Consider the following 17,826-nt stretch of genomic DNA (forward strand, 5'->3'; position numbering starts at 1 on the left):
CAAATCTCTTATTGTCCTTTTTTCCTCTTCTACCACTATGGGAGACCCTGTAGCAATCAGTATTATTACTCCAAAACAAAAATGACCTCTACCTTTACAGCTCTGCTTGAGAAGCCTTATAGTCAGTCAGCCTTTCCTTCATTCATTCTCTAATTGTTCTGGCTTTTTCAGCTGAATAGCTGCTTAAAGCTTCTTCACTTTTTCCAGCCTTTTGTTATTTAAGTTGATATACTCTTTCAATGTTTCATTTATTTTAATCACCTTTGAGTACATTTAATTTATTTTTTCCTCTAAATTACTGGAAACCATCTCTTTTACCAAAGTTGAAGTATGCTTTTTGCAAAACAGCTGCAGCATTCTCCAGGCCAGTGTTTTCTCCTCTCCTTTTCTGGTTGATTTTCTTTCTGGTTCTCTAAATCTCTTCTTTGCTGGCATACAAGCAGTACATTTACTAGCCAATACTACATTTTATGTAAGCAAAATAGCAGAAAACAGCAACAGTAAACTGAAGCAAGACTTGTATCACCATTCAGTAAAATAAAATCACATTTATTTTCAGGTAGGTATGCGCTTTCACCACAAAATGTGGCTTCATCAGACCATTTACAAGTAAAAGTGCATAAACTGCCAAACATTTCCATTTATACATAACACCTCCCCCAATTGAATTCAAATGTTTGCTGCAGCAAATCAATTCAGCACAAAACGCCCCCTAGTTGCTTGACATCATAAACAAATTAAAACAGCAGCAAATTAACTATTCGTTGCTCATACATAAATAAAATCCACATTATAATATTCAAAATTCATCACATAATAAAATTGTATGCACGCTCCACTTTAAAATACATACATATCTCATGCTTAGCAGCATAAATTATATTGTGCATCTATAAATAAACTGTCTTGTTGCTTTCGTCATATATAGATCGTCACACAATAATAAATTCATATCATCATGACATAACATTTCCTACTTGTTATAACTGATTATATGGTCAAGCACTCGCTCGACTCCAAAATCCAAATCATTTAAGTCAATACAGCATTACTTATACATTCATGGACCGAGTCATATTACACACATTTAAATATCCCTCCAAGTCTATCCTGTAGTGTAGCTAGGTCCTTTTAAATGAAAGATATAATACCATCAAACATGTGAATACATAATCGTTCAGCTTACAGCTCTTGTATGCTGTCAAAAATCAATCAAGAAGTAATTTCTATTTTGCTTCATTCAAATAAACAGTTTATTGTACCTTCTTAAACATAGATGGATGATGAGCCTATTTGTCTATATATCCATACTAGGTTCCAAAATGCAGTTAAATATGCACTTATCCGGTTTACTTTTGCAATAAATCCCCTTTTTTAGCGTGAATGCTGTTAAGCACTCACTCTACTATTTACTTCGCAAAAGCACTCCTAGTCGTGACGTCATCACACCATTCCTTCATGCCTTAAAAACATAGCCGTCTAAATAGTTCACTGTTCGGCTACTTTGCAAAGTGCATTTCCAATAACATAAAGACTATATAACATCAAATTTACCTAATACTAAGTCGTCATGTATATATATATATATATATATATATATATATATATATATATATATATACACACACTTTAAAAAATCTATTCACAAACATGAGCAATTCTATTATATATTCAACATATATGGTATTATATAGAATCAATGCAGCTCTTCATAATATGCCCATATAAGTATATTATTGTACATCCATCAAATTGCTACTAATATTGGCATCAATCTACACCTTCTAATTTCATCTAACAGGTACCTATATAGAAATAATAGTAAAGAATGACAGATCACAGACAATAAATGCAATTCTAAAAACTAAACTGCACTTCATATGAAAATATTTATAGCAAGCCAAAAAATCATTTATCATTTGAGCTACATATACTAAACTGTAAGACATGTTCTAAATATATATATAGTATCATAATCAATACCACACCACATCTGTTATATATAAAATATACAGTGCATGTCATAGTATATAGCCAGATATAGTTAAAAAAATTTGCATATATATATATATATATATATATATATATATAAAAAATATATATATAAACATACATATATACATATATATGCACTTCTAGCCCAAGCTATATGAAATGGTCTTAACATACATAACCAACCATTAATTCCTTTTATTTGCATGTTCATAGAAAACTGATCATGAGCGAATATTGCGGAACTCAAAACCGCAATTGTGAGATCGCCGTACAGTGAAGATGGGAATATTTGCCCTTTCCTCACTGTAGTGCTATCTCGGAGTTGGAATATATATTTAGGGGGGTGGGGTCCAGCCCCCCACAATTGCAGTTTCGAGTACCTGGATATTCGCTCATGTGAGCGCTTGCTAAGATGAACTTTCGTTCATCTAATATACACCCCAGGGATGTACTTCTCACGTCATGCCTACATGCACTGTGATGGAATCATACTGGTACCAGTGGTGCAATGACTTGAGTGTATGCGTGACTTGGCACAGCAGACCAAAAATATGAGGCAATAATTTGTGAAAATCTAGACAGTTGAGAGGAACTGCATTAATAGCCTCCCTCTATAAACGGTTAACACTTACCAGCCATCCTTTCCGTTATCTTAAAATCGCCAAGCTCATCTGTTTTGCTATCACTTAGCAGCACAGTGTGGAAATGCAGTTCAAAATAGTTTTTCCAAGAATTCCCACTCAGTACCATTTGCAATGAAAAATAAAATATTTCACTACCTAATAAAGAATCCAAGCACAATTTCACCAAAGGAAGCTGCCACAAGTTTTAAAAGAAGTATCCAAGCACAATTTCACCAAAGGAAGCTGCCACAAGTTTTAAAAGAAGTATCCAAGCACAATTTCACCAAAGGAAGCTGCCACAAGTTTTAAAAGAAGTATCACTCAAAACACTTTCTGTATCTGCAATAGTTATTGTGCTAAATCAGCTCAAGAGTTACAGTGAGACACATAATATAATGTATACCCTCAATCCAGTTTCAGTTCAGGAACTTACCATTAGCTACTTTTATCATTACAGGTGCTTTAGCAAACAATCTGCAAGCTAAATGTCTTGGAGTTATCAAGGAGCGAAGTTCCATGTGTGCTCTGTGTGTGCGCACGTGTGTGTGTGTGTGTTCATGGAAAAGAAGAATCAGAGTTCAAAACTCTTTTTTAATACTTCTTGTTAAATACGTGCATGTAATCATATGTAATTACCGTTATTCTTCATCTCTTTTGTCATATTATGTCATGTATGTATCTTTTTACTTAAACAACTGGAACTTTTCTCCTCGGGCCTCCACTGAAAAAGGACGTCTGCCCTGTCAGTCTCACCTGGTCAACAAACATCAAAATAAATAAATAAATAAATAAAACTGCTTTTTAAAGACGCCCCACTCAGTACAGTTTCACAGTTTCCCACAGATAACATGAAAACCAAAATCTTTCACTGCCTCCATCTCCAAGGCACAGAGATATGAAAACTGGAATGCAAGTTTCATGGCATAAGACTTATTAGCTAACCAGATGCTGGAGGAGCTGACATGGCCAGGAAAAATGGGAAGTTGCAATCAATGTAGGTTCACCTATCCTGATGGAAGTAAAGGCAGTTTAAATCCCTTCACTGGTGGATTCTAGTCGAGGTTAGAAATGCTATACCAGGCATGTAGTGGGTTGTACTATGCGACAACTGCCAGGTAATGCCTTGCATTTTAACCAGAGTAATACAGCTTTAACAGCATAAGCAAATAAGCAGATCTGGCACTGCAATCTCTGCTTCAGCAGAAAATGTAACACTGTAGCTGTGCATACAGTGGGCTAGGGACCTCAGTATATAAAACTCTGATGACAGCCTGGATGATCGGTTCCTCTCAACAGTAAGGATACAGGAAGACCATCTCTGCTGACAGACAGTGGAGAAATATCACCAAGAAAATATAATTAAGTAAATGAAATCATTCACTATATAAAATGGATTCTGAGAACATTTGGGAAAGCTGTCATTTTGTTTGAAAGAAGTAACGCTCATGACAGTTCTACAGCATCCAACAGTTAAAGTAGCTAATACAAATATGTTCATAGGTTGGTACTAGGCTATCAGCCCTAGGGCCTATACAAGCCTAGCCATAACAATTCCCTGGCTATGTATTCCCACACTATTTACTTCCCTGTTATTCCCCAAATGAAAATTCCATACATACTTCAGCTCAGGGGGCTTCTACATTCTAATTACTCTCTGCATTCACTGTCCTCTTATACTCCTTTTTTTCTGCACTGGTAGAATTCTCATCTTTACTTAGCTACCCCAGGAAAAGTGCAATCATGGATTTTTTTTCCTGTTAACCCCTTCCCCCAATAATTAGATTTAGAATTCCTTGACTTTCTGGTTATGGTTTCAATGGTCCAGTTTTAATGACTGTCTCTTGCTTGCAGGAGTTTACATTAATCCTATCCAGGAAATCCCTACTCCATCCCACCCCATATGGATGAAAACTGCTGACACTGCTTCACTTCTATCGGATAGTTAATTTTACTTCTTCCTCTTGGAAAATAGGAGCAGGCTCTTCCTGTGACATTCCTCCTACGTGCATCCACAGCAGCTTTATTTTTTTAACACTCCAGTCCCTTTCACTAAAACATTTATTTATGGAATAGCCCATAATGCAGCACATCCATCTACACAAAAAGCATTCCATCCCTCTTAATATGAACCTATGGCTACCTTCCCCTCATCTGGATTCACAAGAATTGTATTTATTTCTTATTTATTAAAGTCTTCAGTACTCACAAGGGTTACATCTCCAAAATAAACCATGGCTATTGATACCAGTTTTTTGTTAGAGATATTTGTCACTAATCCTTCTGAAAAAAATGTGTGATGCTTAACTCAATCATGCAAATGTTTCCACCTGTCAGCACCTGATACCTTTTTATTGGTCACTGCTGGATTGGTTGAAATCTGTTTGGTTTAGATCTGGTGATCAACAGTGCAAAACAATAACAGTAAATTCACTTTTTACAAGGTTTGATAATGGTGTTAGTTAATTCCATAAATGGAGTGACGTTGCCACACCCTCCTTCGTGAGGATATGATCTTCACTCCTTATGTACAAAAGTTGTTACTGGATCCTTATTTCAATATTCTGGGTTTGACGGAATGACTCATACAGCAGCAACTAAGTTTATCATATCCCTATCAACCAGAGGAACCTTCCTATATACAAGCATGATGACAACACTGTAGCTTAAACTTGTACCTGTAATGTAAGAAACAAATATGCCACCCTTGGGTTCTGGATCTTAGCGCACAGATCAGCTATTGTCAGCCATATTCTTGGCTAAAGGATATCAATGGCATCCCTGCCAACCTTTCATATTCAGACTGAACAAGTCATTAATGAAGTTTGGGAGAGCTGCATTCTCCTAAAATCTAAAACTATCCCTTGCTGTGCCAGTTCAACTGATAGGTGTAGGAGGGGCACAAATTCTAAATGTGTCATGGCTAAGTATTTAATTGTTAGGAAACTAGAAAAAATATGAGACATACCTGCCACCTTCCATTATACCAGTTTCATAGCCCTTAATAGTAACAATGACATTGTTATTTAAAAGGGCTTTAAAACTATTTAACATCCTCTTCTCTTTAAAAAGTACTTACAAGTGTCCACACTGTTCATGTGACATCTGACCTTACTTACACAAACATGTGCACAGAAACAGAATTCACCATTAACTAAAGTCTAGGTAACAGATCTTGTAAATTTCCATGTGTTTCTGTAATTAACCCTGCCCTGGCTCCCCATCATTCCCTTTTAAATAGTCTAATTGAAGTCCTTCATAGAAGGATGTGAATATGCTGGCATACTAAGCTAACCCTAGCTAAGTACAGCCTAGCTACTGACAGATGGAAGAAGAACGTGATTGGAATTACCTAGTAAGTATCTGTCTATACCCCCCGGAAAGGTGCATTTGGTGCTAGGCCCACAAGGGATGAGGCAGCGCCTAAAGGAAGGAGATTTTTTAATGAGGTAAAAGCAAATTTCCGGAACACTTACAAACAAATGGATAGCTATAAAAACTCCTCATATATACCTCCTCACCAGAAACAAATGGAACATGTCATGAAGGGCTGTTAAAATCTACAGGTATAGAGGCACTATGAAAGAAAAACATGGGCAAAGCTTTTTTTTGCCTCTGCAAGCTCTATTCCACATTTCTGTAAGCAAAGCATATGTACTCCCCCCTTTCCTATAGAATGTATACACAATGCCAGAAAATTATATATCCATATCTTCTCTTTGTCTCTAAGCCATACACCCTAGAAAATCTTTTATTACTACACTTAAAAAACAATTTTACCTACAATGGATTAATCTGTGAACAACATCACAGTTTCTATGTAACAATACAAATAATGTATTACTAAGTTTAATCAGTTCTATTTACACAACCACACACCATCATTTTCTACATTAAAATTGCTTTTGTTGATCTAAGAACAACATTCCTCCCTATGTCTCATCCACTTTTAGTTTATGAGCTCGTCAAAAATAATGAGACAGTATGAGAATTAAAGCTATCTACCCAACATATGTTAGGTTAGAGAGTCAGGACAAATTAAGCAGTGTATTTCAAAATAGATTCTTTACTCTAAATTTAACAATGAAAGAAAAGATGTAAATGTGTGATCTTTTGTGCAAAAATTAAATACTTGCTTTCTTCTCTGAGTAATGATGAGTTGGGAACTGATCACAGCAGGTTTTGTATTTGTGTTTTTCTTTCAGAAGGTACTCAGTTTTGCTGGGAGCTTTCTGGCTTGCATGCATCTGCTGTGAGATTTTTTTTCTTTTTGGTTTGTATGTTATTTTGACCCACCACTAATATAATGGATATTAAGCTTTTCTTATGCTGAGTGTTTTAGAGACGGGTCTATATTACAAGATTGAAGCTTTAGTTAATGGAATAGCTAAAGCTTAATCTTGTAATATCGAAACCGTAAAATGTTGAATGGCCGATTCAACCCAGGGAAGCACTTCCCTTGGCCATTATGTGGATTATGCCCTTTTCTCCAATTTGGAGTGATCTCAGAGTTGGTATATTTAGTTGGGGGAGTGTGGGGGTGCAGCCCCCCACATCGGGGGGTGTGGGGGGAGAAGCCTCCCCCACTTGATTTTGGGTCTAAAGTTTTTTTTTTTTTTTTTTTGATGCAGCCAAGGGAAGTGTTTCCCTGGGTTGAATCGGCCATTCAACATTTTACTGTTTTGATATTACAGGATCGAGCTTTAAATACCACCTTAAACATTCTTGTAAGAAAAGCGTAGTCCGGGTCTGAACTGTCTGAAAACAGCTACAGTTAACTTTGAACCTAACACCACTCTTAAGTATTCAATTGCGGTACCACCTTTAACATTCTTGTAAGAAAAGCGCAGTCCGGGTCTGAACTGTCTGCAAACAGCTACAGTTAACTTTGAGTATGTGTCTACCTGTTTGAGCCAATTTTCATTCTCCCCTGGAGAGCACTCTGCTTTGGCTTGTAAGCAGCCCCCCCACCACCATCAACACACACACACAGACACACACACACACACACACACACACACACACACACACACACACACACACACACACATCTTCCACTTTCTCTTATTCCCTTCTGTTAGCAAATAGTATCCATAACTGATCAATACTGTGTGTTTGTTAATTTAAACTATGACCACAGTAGCCTACTGATACAAGGTTATCATGTTTTTCCACCTGAGAAATTAAGAAATGACTTACAGTTTCAGAGCATGTCCTTGGTCAATTGTGATGGTTTCTTAACACATACTTGTCTTTGCTTTGTGATTGTTTCCAGCCCCCTCATACGAGCAACTAACAGGGTCTCTACCCGCTTCACTCCCCACCCTGCCCCCTATTCCCTCCTGCCCCCAGTGGTCCCACCTTTATTGCACTCAAACCCCTCCCATCTTCCCAATAGCCAACCACAGCGCTAACCCAACACTACCTCCTCCATCTTCTCACTACTATCACACCTCCTCAACTAACATGTACAAGCATACCTTTCCTATGCTCACTGCATGCACTCTCCTTGCATATCTTACATCATACCAAAGCTCCATCATTCCCCCACTCAACCACTACCACTGTACTACTACTCACACCACCACTCATGTCTCACCCACACTCAGCTCCCCTCCCACCAGCTCAAGAACCATCCCTATGCACCCCCCACATATTCTACCAACTATATTACTCAAACATAAAGCATCCCTACAACTTAACATAGTAACCCTCCCACTATACCTATTACCCACAGAGCACAATCATAAAGTTTCCCTTATAAACAAACACATTCAAAAACTGAGAAATCTAATAATCTCATGCATATCAAAACTAGCCCTAAGTGGAGACATCCATCCCAACCCTGGCCCTACCATCTCCAACCCCAATCCTCATAATCAGACTAGAAACCACAACTTCTCCCATATTACAGCCAATAGAAAGCCAAGTGACTTCCTTCTACTAAGCCTAAATATTAGAAGTATATCCAACAAAGTCCATGAACTCCATGCCACCATAGACTTGTACTCCCCAGATATAGTCATCCTGACAGAAACCTGGCTAAAACCTCACATTACCAGTGAGCAAATACTCCCTACAGGTTACGGCATACTAAGAGTAGACCGGCTAAACAAAAAAGAGGTGGTGTTGCTATAATATTTAAACAGCATCTAAACATCCAGATCTTAAAATCATCAGCTCCACAAATAGGCAATGAAGAAATAATATATACCAACCTCAAAATTAACCAAAACAAAACCATCAACATAACTGGATGCTACTTCCCACCTGGCCAAAACATCCCTCCACTAGAAAACCTCCTCAGCTGGTCTTCCCACCATCTCCCCCAAGAAACTATCATCTTAGGTGATTTCAATATTGACTGGCAATCCTGTTCTGGCAACAATCCATCCCATCATGTACACCTTCATGGCTTCACCCAACTAGTCCAGTCACCAACCAGGATAAATAAAAACTCCAGCAAGCACACTACCCTGGATTGGATACTAGTCAGTAAGAGCCCCCTGTCATATATAACAGGCTGCTTATCAGATAGCCTCAGTGATCACTCCCCAACATTCCTACTCAAAAAATACCTATACCAAGCTAAACCTGTCATCTACCGTCAAATACGTAAAAAACTAAACTTTAACCCACTCACATTCATCTCATCCCTCAAAGAATGTAACTGGCATCCTTTAAAGTACCTCAGTCTAGATGACGTAGTTGAATTTTTTAATACTACCTTCCTGAACATCCTTAATTACCATGCCCCCATAAGATTTTCCAGAACCAAAGCACAACCCTCCCCATGGCTACAGAAAACCACTATGTCAGAAATGAAAAACAGGGATAAAGCCTGGGAGCACTGGCGCAAAACAAAAACCCCCTCAGCTAGACAGAAATTCCTAGAACTACGCAATAGAGTCAAAAAGCTAATAAAACAGGACAAATTCCAATACTACCAATCTGCCCTAGACTCCTCACAACACAGCCCCAAACAATTCTGGTCCTCCATAAACTCCATCCTCCACCCAGGTAAAGTCAGTACCCCTCCTCCTAACATCCCTCACTCCTCAGAAAATATTGCTATCTCATTCAACACACACTTCACCCAAACCATACTATCACTAGCTAAACAACACAACCCCCATCCCCTCCAACCCACACCTTCAACTAGTAATCTCCCCACTGCCTTCTCTTTTTCTCCTGCACCTACCTCCAACATAAAAAAACTCTTAACTAAACTTAAACCCACCAAATTAGCAGCAGACAACCTCCCAAGTGAATACCTACAAATCGCAGCTGATGCTCTGGCCTACCCAGTATCCATCTTGATTAACCGATCTCTGTCAGAAAGTTATGTTCCCACACTGTGGAAAGTATCACATATAATTCCCCTCCACAAAGGCGGACACTCCGCAGAACTAACCAATTACTGCCCCATAGCTATTCTCTCTCCACTCTCCAAAATACTAGAGAGATGCATACACTCTCAGGTCTCAGACTACCTCCTTACTAGCAACCTCCTTTCCAGTACTCAGCATGGTTTCCGACCAAACCATTGCACCACCACTGCCTTACTCTCCTTTACTAACACTATCCTTCAGCATAAAAACAATGGCTATCTCTCCTGTGCTACTTTCCTATACCTATCTAAAGCATTTGACATGGTCCCACACAAACAACTTATCTCTGTCCTCAATAACCTATCCTTCTCACAATCAGTCACCAACTGGTTTCAGAGTTACCTCTCTGGCCGCCAACAATCCGTTGTATGGCAGAATGACATATCTCCCCAACTACCTGTCTCCATAGGGGTTCCCCAAGGATCCATCCTTGGACCCCTACTCTTCTCTGTTTACACCAATAATCTAGCCTCTGTCACCAAACATGGCACACTCATACAATACGCAGATGACTCGACCATCATCTGCTCAGCCCAGTCCCTACCCAAACTGCAAAAAGTCACACAGGAAGCCTTTTCCTCTGTTGAAACATGGTTATCCGATGCCCAATTAATACTCAACCCAAACAAAACTAAACTACTCATCTTCCAACCCACCAAACATACTCAAAAGAAATCTCACTTTAACATCAAAGCAAAAGACAACACCACTATATACCCAACTGAACACACCAAATTGCTAGGAGTGGAAATAGACAATAAACTAAAATTTGACATTCACATATCCATGACCATAAAAAAAGTCCACAAAAAACTAGGAGTGTTATACAGAAATAAGCAATTTCTCACCAAAGTAGCAAAGATTTCAATACCAAATTCCCACCTTATCTCCACCCTACTTTATGCCTCTCCAATATATACCAACCTAAGGCAATGTGATCTAAACAAGCTAGAGACCTGCTACAACAAAATCGCCAAGTTCACCACAGGGGCATCCTACCATAGTCACCACTGTCTCTCACTTGCTGAGCTGGGCTGGCTTGAACTCCCTCACTTCCTTCAGTGGTATCAACTCTCACTCGCCCACAAACTAGTAAACCATACACTAAATGTCCCATCCCTCCAGAATCTACTCCAACCCTATCGCACCACCAGACCATTAAGATCCAGCAACAAAAATCACTTGCAGATAACTAAAGCCAATAACTCTGCTGGTGAAGCACTATTCTCTTGCGCCATAGCCAAATTATGGAACTCACTCCCACCCACAATTACCTCCGTACCATCATGCACCCACTTCAAAACTTTACTAAAAGCGCACCTAAAAACATGCTGGCTATGCCCTTGCAACTCCCACTCTAATATCATCCACCCCATCCAACCACTACCTTTCTTTCCACTCCACTAACTAACCTTGATTATAGCAAGCTCAGATGCTCATAAGCCTATTACTTATTATACAGCAGGAACTTCTCATTGTAACATTTGTTAATGTCTGTTATGTACTTCACAGATAAAGATTCTAGTTGTCTACTGATGTACTTTGTTCTTCATCTGTAAATATGTTGTAAGTAATTGCAATGTTAAATTGTTAATCGCTATGTAATCCAATGTAACTACCGTCTGTTTATTTTACTGTGGAGCTTTTCTCCCCGGGCCTCCGCTGAAAATGGACCTACATCCAGTCGAACAATCCCGGTCAACAAATTTAAATAAATAAATAAATAAAATTCCACTTCCACTAAAGCTTTGATGTTGTAATAGAGACGCTCAGAGACTGTCCACTAATGCTGTAAAATGTATTCACAAGCCCAAAAAAGGTAAAGCACATCATGTCTATAGCCAAAGAAATTTGGCTTTATTGGCATAAATAAAATGGTAAAATAAATAAAGGTGTATAATGCATTCAAAAGTCACTGAGCTTGAACACGTGCTAACTGAAGGAGCGATTTGCATATTTCTCATGATGTCCTCAACAAAGGCAGTTTGTAAAAGTGTTTTCTTGGATGGCACTCAGTTTTGCCAGAGTTCCTCTGGCTTGTTCCTATATGTATTTGCTGCAGACTTTTTTGTATTTTATTAAGTAGCAGGGTAGGTGGGAAGAGTAGTGTGCACCCCCCCCCTCCCCACATACACACGCACACACATGATAGATGCAGGTCACTTGTCACCTAGAAAAAACATTACATTTGGACATATCTGTCCTGCTATTTAATAATTGTGATGTCATGCATTTGAGGGAGAATGACATATCTAACACTGTCTTAGGTCCCATCCTTAATTTGTGCAGCTTCACCCATACTCATGTCTCTGTAAATTAACAATATTACCTACCTCTGTCTTAACAGACTCAAATGGACTGACACTTCATGTTAGCCACACTTATTCTGAAGTGCTAGCAAGTAACCTAAAGTAAAGATCGGTGTGTTACTTATCACTTATCAAGAAGGCCATTTGAGTACACTCATCGAAGTCTGGACAACTGTTGTTTGGTATACTGCCATATTCTCATTTTACCACTCAACCAGGAAATACTCTGTACAGCCATTACACTATAGATTAAAAACGGATCCATGGCTTTAAGTCACAATATAACTCACTGGCTCCTGACTCAGTAAAACAAGCTCATTGAGTAATGTGGTGGTCAGAAAATATATAAAACTTTTGAAAATATTTTTGTAGGAGTGCAAGCCCCTGATTCCTGCACATCCTTGCATCTCTCTCTACCTCTCTCTCTCTATGGATTTTGTGCATTTTATCAAATGCTGTTTCATTGAGAAATGCAGGGCATGTGGTTTAATGTCGACAGTATGGATAAGCAAGTGTTGGAAATGTCAATAGTGTGTATTGTCTAGACAGGTAAGTGGGGTTTGAGGGTTGAAAGCTACGTATCCATTTTTAAACTATAGCGTAAAGGTTGAGGGAAGGGGCAGCATTTTGGTTAGGGTTACCACTGATTATTTAGGTGGAGAAGGGGGATCAAGCCATCCTGCCCTATTTAGTAATGGGTGCTAACCCTAATCCTAATACTACCCCTTCTCTCAACCCTAACCCTGCATCTTACCTTCAGAAAATCCTTCCTGTAACACTGCCATTATTCAGTTGAATATGAGGCTAGCATTATGGGGGGGTTTAGAGTTAACATTGGGAAACGAAGTAGTTTTGCTGATATTATTTCATTCTATATTTTTTGTTTCAATATTGTGCATGTTCAAACTTTTTTTTGTCAGTGTTTTCAATTCAACATTAAATTAGTTTCATCATACACAATAGAACTATATATATGTAACAAACTTGAAATCATAGAAATATAGAGATGACAGGAAAATGTCCCCAATTCACATGATAGGAATGTTCAATGAATTTGGAATTTCTGGCTTCATATGTATGAATCAGGAGTTAAGAAGAAATTAATTAATTTAAACTTACAGTCCTATTAAAATTGCAAAGTTATTCTAGTTATGTAGATTTCTATTTCCACCAAAGCCTGCCTTTCCTGCAACATCCGCTAAGCCTTTAAGCAAAATTTCCTCACAACTTAGATCTAAAAGAAGGAAAATTTAAGGTAAAAATAAGGATGAGGAAGTACTTCTTTAGGGAAGTGCTGTTGGAATCATGGACAATATTCCTAATAGAAGCAGACTGGCAAACGCAAACAAAATGGAGTAATTTAAGAGCTCCTTCGAGAGGATGAGTGTCATTCTAACCATATTACCATAGAGAAAACAGTAATGATGCTCAACTTGTAACACTGAAGGAAGTAGTGACATTTTGTTATATTTATTTTATTCAAATTTCTTAACTGAGCAGAATAAAGGGGCTAGTGGTCCTCTTTAGCAGCTTGGACAAATAATGGAGTGGCAGGGAAGGGATGGGCATCCACATCCTGACTGGGAGGGGACTTGTTGATATGTTCCCCTAAGGAAGGCATGGGCCAAAGAAGGATGCTATCCTTGGATGCAGTCAATGAGTGTGGGGTCGGGGAAAGGGAGAAGGTAGGCATAAAACAATTCTCCAGATGGAAGCATAGATGAACCAAGGACCAGGGCACCCTTAGGATCCACAACCAACCCCAGCAATACTAGAGTAAGTCCAGGGTGGTAGGAGAATGGATGGTAGACCCAGGGTGGATGTGGGGCTTTGGGGGCCAGACTGATAAATATGAGGTTTGAGAGACCAAAACAATAATGCAAATTGCCTCTCTAATCTGTCCTGTTTGCATAGCTAATATCTTTTGCTTACCACACTATACTCATTGTCTTAGCCCATTGTCCAAGGCCTTCTAGAAAGACTTTTTGGACTTACAGGGGACTACCCAATCAGATAACCTTTTCAGTTTGTCCATCACCCTTTCCATGGAAAAAAAAAACATTTCAAATATTTAACACTGGACTTTGTACCTTAATTTAGTTAGAATGCTCCCACATCTTCTGCCATTTCCCCTGATTTGTATGCTATCATACTAATACCCAAGTTATTTTTTTACCCATTTCATGAAACCCCATTCTCAAATATCTTCATGTGAGAATAAATGTAACTCACATAATCATTCCTCATAGTCTCCTTTTTGTTTATGTTGCCTTTTTACCTTATTAATAGTTCCTCATACCTTCTCAAGTGACTTGGTATTCTTATCACTGTATGGGCACCAAAAATGACCACAGTAGCCCAGTAGTGCAGAGGGATAATATAACCTCTCTGTTCATGAACATTGTTCCCCTAAGGGTACAGATGAGAATCTTACTGGACCTACTTGCATATTCCTCAGTTTTTTTCTTGGTGGCTCATTTCTGGTGAATCAGTTAAACTATGATTCATGTCCTTTACACAATCAAGTTTAATATTGATGTTAATATTTGTTCTACTTTATAACCTCTGCTTCCCATAAAATGCATTTGAGTTCAATAATCTCCTCTTGTTTTGGAACCTATATCTGTATTTCCAAATGAAGGCTACCAGAAGTGCCCTTAAAAAATTATAAATGTTGCTTCTTGTCTTCATGATTGTTTCTCACTAACAACTTGAATCCCATTATTATAACATTTCCAATTCTTTCTCTCACATGCATTTCTAGAAAATCTAATTGTAATTTCTAAACTTCTCATCATTTTTCTCCTACAAATAAGTATGCTACTCTCATACTTTGCCCTCCCTCTTTCTGTTGTTTACACATCAACATCCATAAAGTTTAGTTATATTGTATGCTATGATTTAATATGATTTTAGATTACTCATATGAGAATAGATATTACTTACCTGTGATATGCTTACAGCAAGATGCCCAACTAAAAGTGAAACACTAAGGGCCAATGGCAGAAAAGGAGTTTGTCTCACATGAGATGTCTTAGCCAAGCACAATTTTCTTCCTTGCATCCTAAAACAGAAATCACATTGTAGTAAATATTTCACCTAATGATTTTGCCATGTTTGAGATGTAAACTGATTCAAAAATGTAAACTACATTTAATCTTCAAAAACAGTGTTTTGTCAGTTTCAAGTTACCATCTGAAATGAGAAGTTAAACTGAACAGATTAGCACTCATATGAAGTGTTAATAAAATATTTACAGTAACAGAACCAGATAACTATTAGCTTCATTGTGGGACAATTTAGCTGCAAATTTCAAAATGTGCACTGGAACTTATTGTTTGCTGTGCTTATCGTAAGTTCTGAATTTGCAGTTTTCCATAATTAGACAACAATAATATATTCATATTGCTTTCTAATACCTTAGTTCAACACAAACCACAAAGGAAAAAACACAACATTAAAGCTAACAGGAGCATGACTACCATGTTCGCTACAGCTAAATCAGATCCAGTGCCACAAACACTAAATTATGGAAACTGCTAAATATATGTAAATAAAAATTTAAGCAAGTCCTGCTAAAGAGATGGAGCATTTAAGCAAAGCTTCATAAAGTTGCATAATCTAGGAGTAAGTTATATTAAGTAAAAGGGGTGTAGGGAACTGAAGTACCCTATACTGAGAGTGTAAGATGTCTTCTCCATATCATCCAGGGTTCCTTGTGTACTTCTTTTGCTGCTGTACATTCATATAACTTGTCTCTTACTTTATTTTATATATGATTGTATTTATTGTTGTGGAATTTTGCTATAAAACTGTCAAGGTGGTCATTTTAAGGGCTCGTGTATTTAGTTTTATTGTTTTACAAGAGTCATTGAAAAAGGGCAATTGTGAGGTGGAGTTCAGGGATGAGTTAAGACAGGCACTGGGTGAATGTGAAGAGTTACCAAATAGCTGGGTAAATACAGCAGAGCTTGTAAGGGAGACAGCTAGAAAGGTGCTTGGTATGACATCTGGACAAAGGAAGGATGACAAGAAGACATGGTGGTGGAATGAGGAAGTACAGGAGAGTATACAGAGAAAGAGGTTGACAAAGAAGAAGTGGGATTGTCAGAGAGATGAAGAAAGTAGACATAAGTATAAGGAGATGAGGTGCATGGCAAAGAGAGAGGTGGGGAAGGCTAAGGATAAGGCATATAAAGAGTTGTATGAAAGGTTGGACACTAAGGGGGGAGGAAAGGACCTGTACCAATTGGCTAGACAGAGGGACCGAGCTAGGAAAGATGTGCAGCAGGTAAGGGTGATAAAGGATAATGAGGGAAACATACTCACAAGCGAGGAGAGTGTGCTGAGGAGATGGAAAGAGTACTTTGAGGAGTTGATGAATGATGAGAATGAGAGAGAGAGAAGGTTGGATGATGTGCAGATAGTGAATCATGAATTGCAGTGGATTAGCAAGGAGGAAGTAAGGATATCTATGAAGAGGATGAAGAATGGAAAGGCTGTTGGTCCAGATGACATACCTGTGGAAGCATGGAGGTGTTTAGGTGAAATGGCAGTGGAGTTTTTAACCAGATTGTTTAATGAAATCTTGGAAAGTGAGATGATGCCTGAGGAATGGAGAAAAAGTTTTTTGGTACCAATTTTTAAGAATAAGGGTGATGTGCAGAGCTGTAGTAACTACAGAGGGATTAAATTGATCAGTCACCGCATGAAGTTATGGAAAAGAGTAGTGGAAGCTAGGTTAAGAAGGGACATGATGATTAGTGATCAGCAGTATGGTTTCATGCTGGGAAAGAGCACTACAGATGCAATGTTTGCTCTGAGAGTGTTGCTGGAGCAGTACACAGAAGGTCAGAAGGAGTTGCATTGTGTTTTTGTAGACTTAGAGAAAGCATATGACAGGGTGCCTAGAGAAGAGTTGTGTCATTGTATGAGGAAGTCAGGAGTGTCAGAGAAGTATGTAAGAGTGGTACAGGATATGTACAAGGGTAGTGTGACATTGGTGAGGTCTGCGGTGGGAGTGATGGATGCGTTTAAGGTGGAGGTGGGGTTACATCAAGGATCAGCTCTGAGCCCTTTCTTATTTGCAATGGTGATGGACAAGTTGAAATAAGAGATCAGACAGGAGTTCCCGTGGACTATGATGTTTGCAGATGACATTGTGATCTGTAGTGAGAATAGGAACAGGTAGAGGAGACACTGGAGAGATGGAGATATGCTCTAAAGAGAAGAGGAATGAAGGTCAGCAGGACTAAGACAGAATATATGTGTGTGAATGAGAGGGAGGATAGACGAACGGTGAGGATGCAAGGAGTAGAGGTGGTGAAGGTGGATGAGTTTAAATACTTGGGATCAATAGTTCAGACTAATGGTGAGTGTGGAAGAGAGGTGAAGAAGAGAGTACAGCCAGGACGGAGTGGGTGGAGAAGTGTGTCAGGGGTAATTTGTGACAGACGAGTACCAGTAGGAGTGAAAGGGAAAGTCTACAAGAGGGTAGTGAGACCAGCTATG

At 38.6% G+C, this 17,826-nt stretch overlaps 1 protein-coding gene across 2 annotated transcripts in view; it reads right to left on the reverse strand.

Moving 5' to 3' along the window:
- The window catches only part of ADAMTSL2 (ADAMTS like 2), a 1,179,463-nt gene that overhangs the window by 993,577 nt on the left and 168,060 nt on the right, over window positions 1-17,826 (reverse strand). For both annotated transcript variants that reach the window (XM_044058888.1, XM_044058887.1), the window contains exon 2: window positions 15,262-15,379. In XM_044058888.1, coding sequence (XP_043914823.1) covers window positions 15,262-15,378 — 117 coding nt within the window. In that variant the 5' untranslated portion in view covers window position 15,379. The remainder of the gene's footprint in view (window positions 1-15,261; window positions 15,380-17,826) is intronic.

The sequence above is a fragment of the Protopterus annectens genome, chromosome 16.part0, assembly GCF_019279795.1.
Source record: "Protopterus annectens isolate FY-2018-M chromosome 16.part0, PAN1.0, whole genome shotgun sequence".
In the NCBI taxonomy this organism is placed as follows: Eukaryota; Metazoa; Chordata; order Ceratodontiformes; family Protopteridae; genus Protopterus; species Protopterus annectens.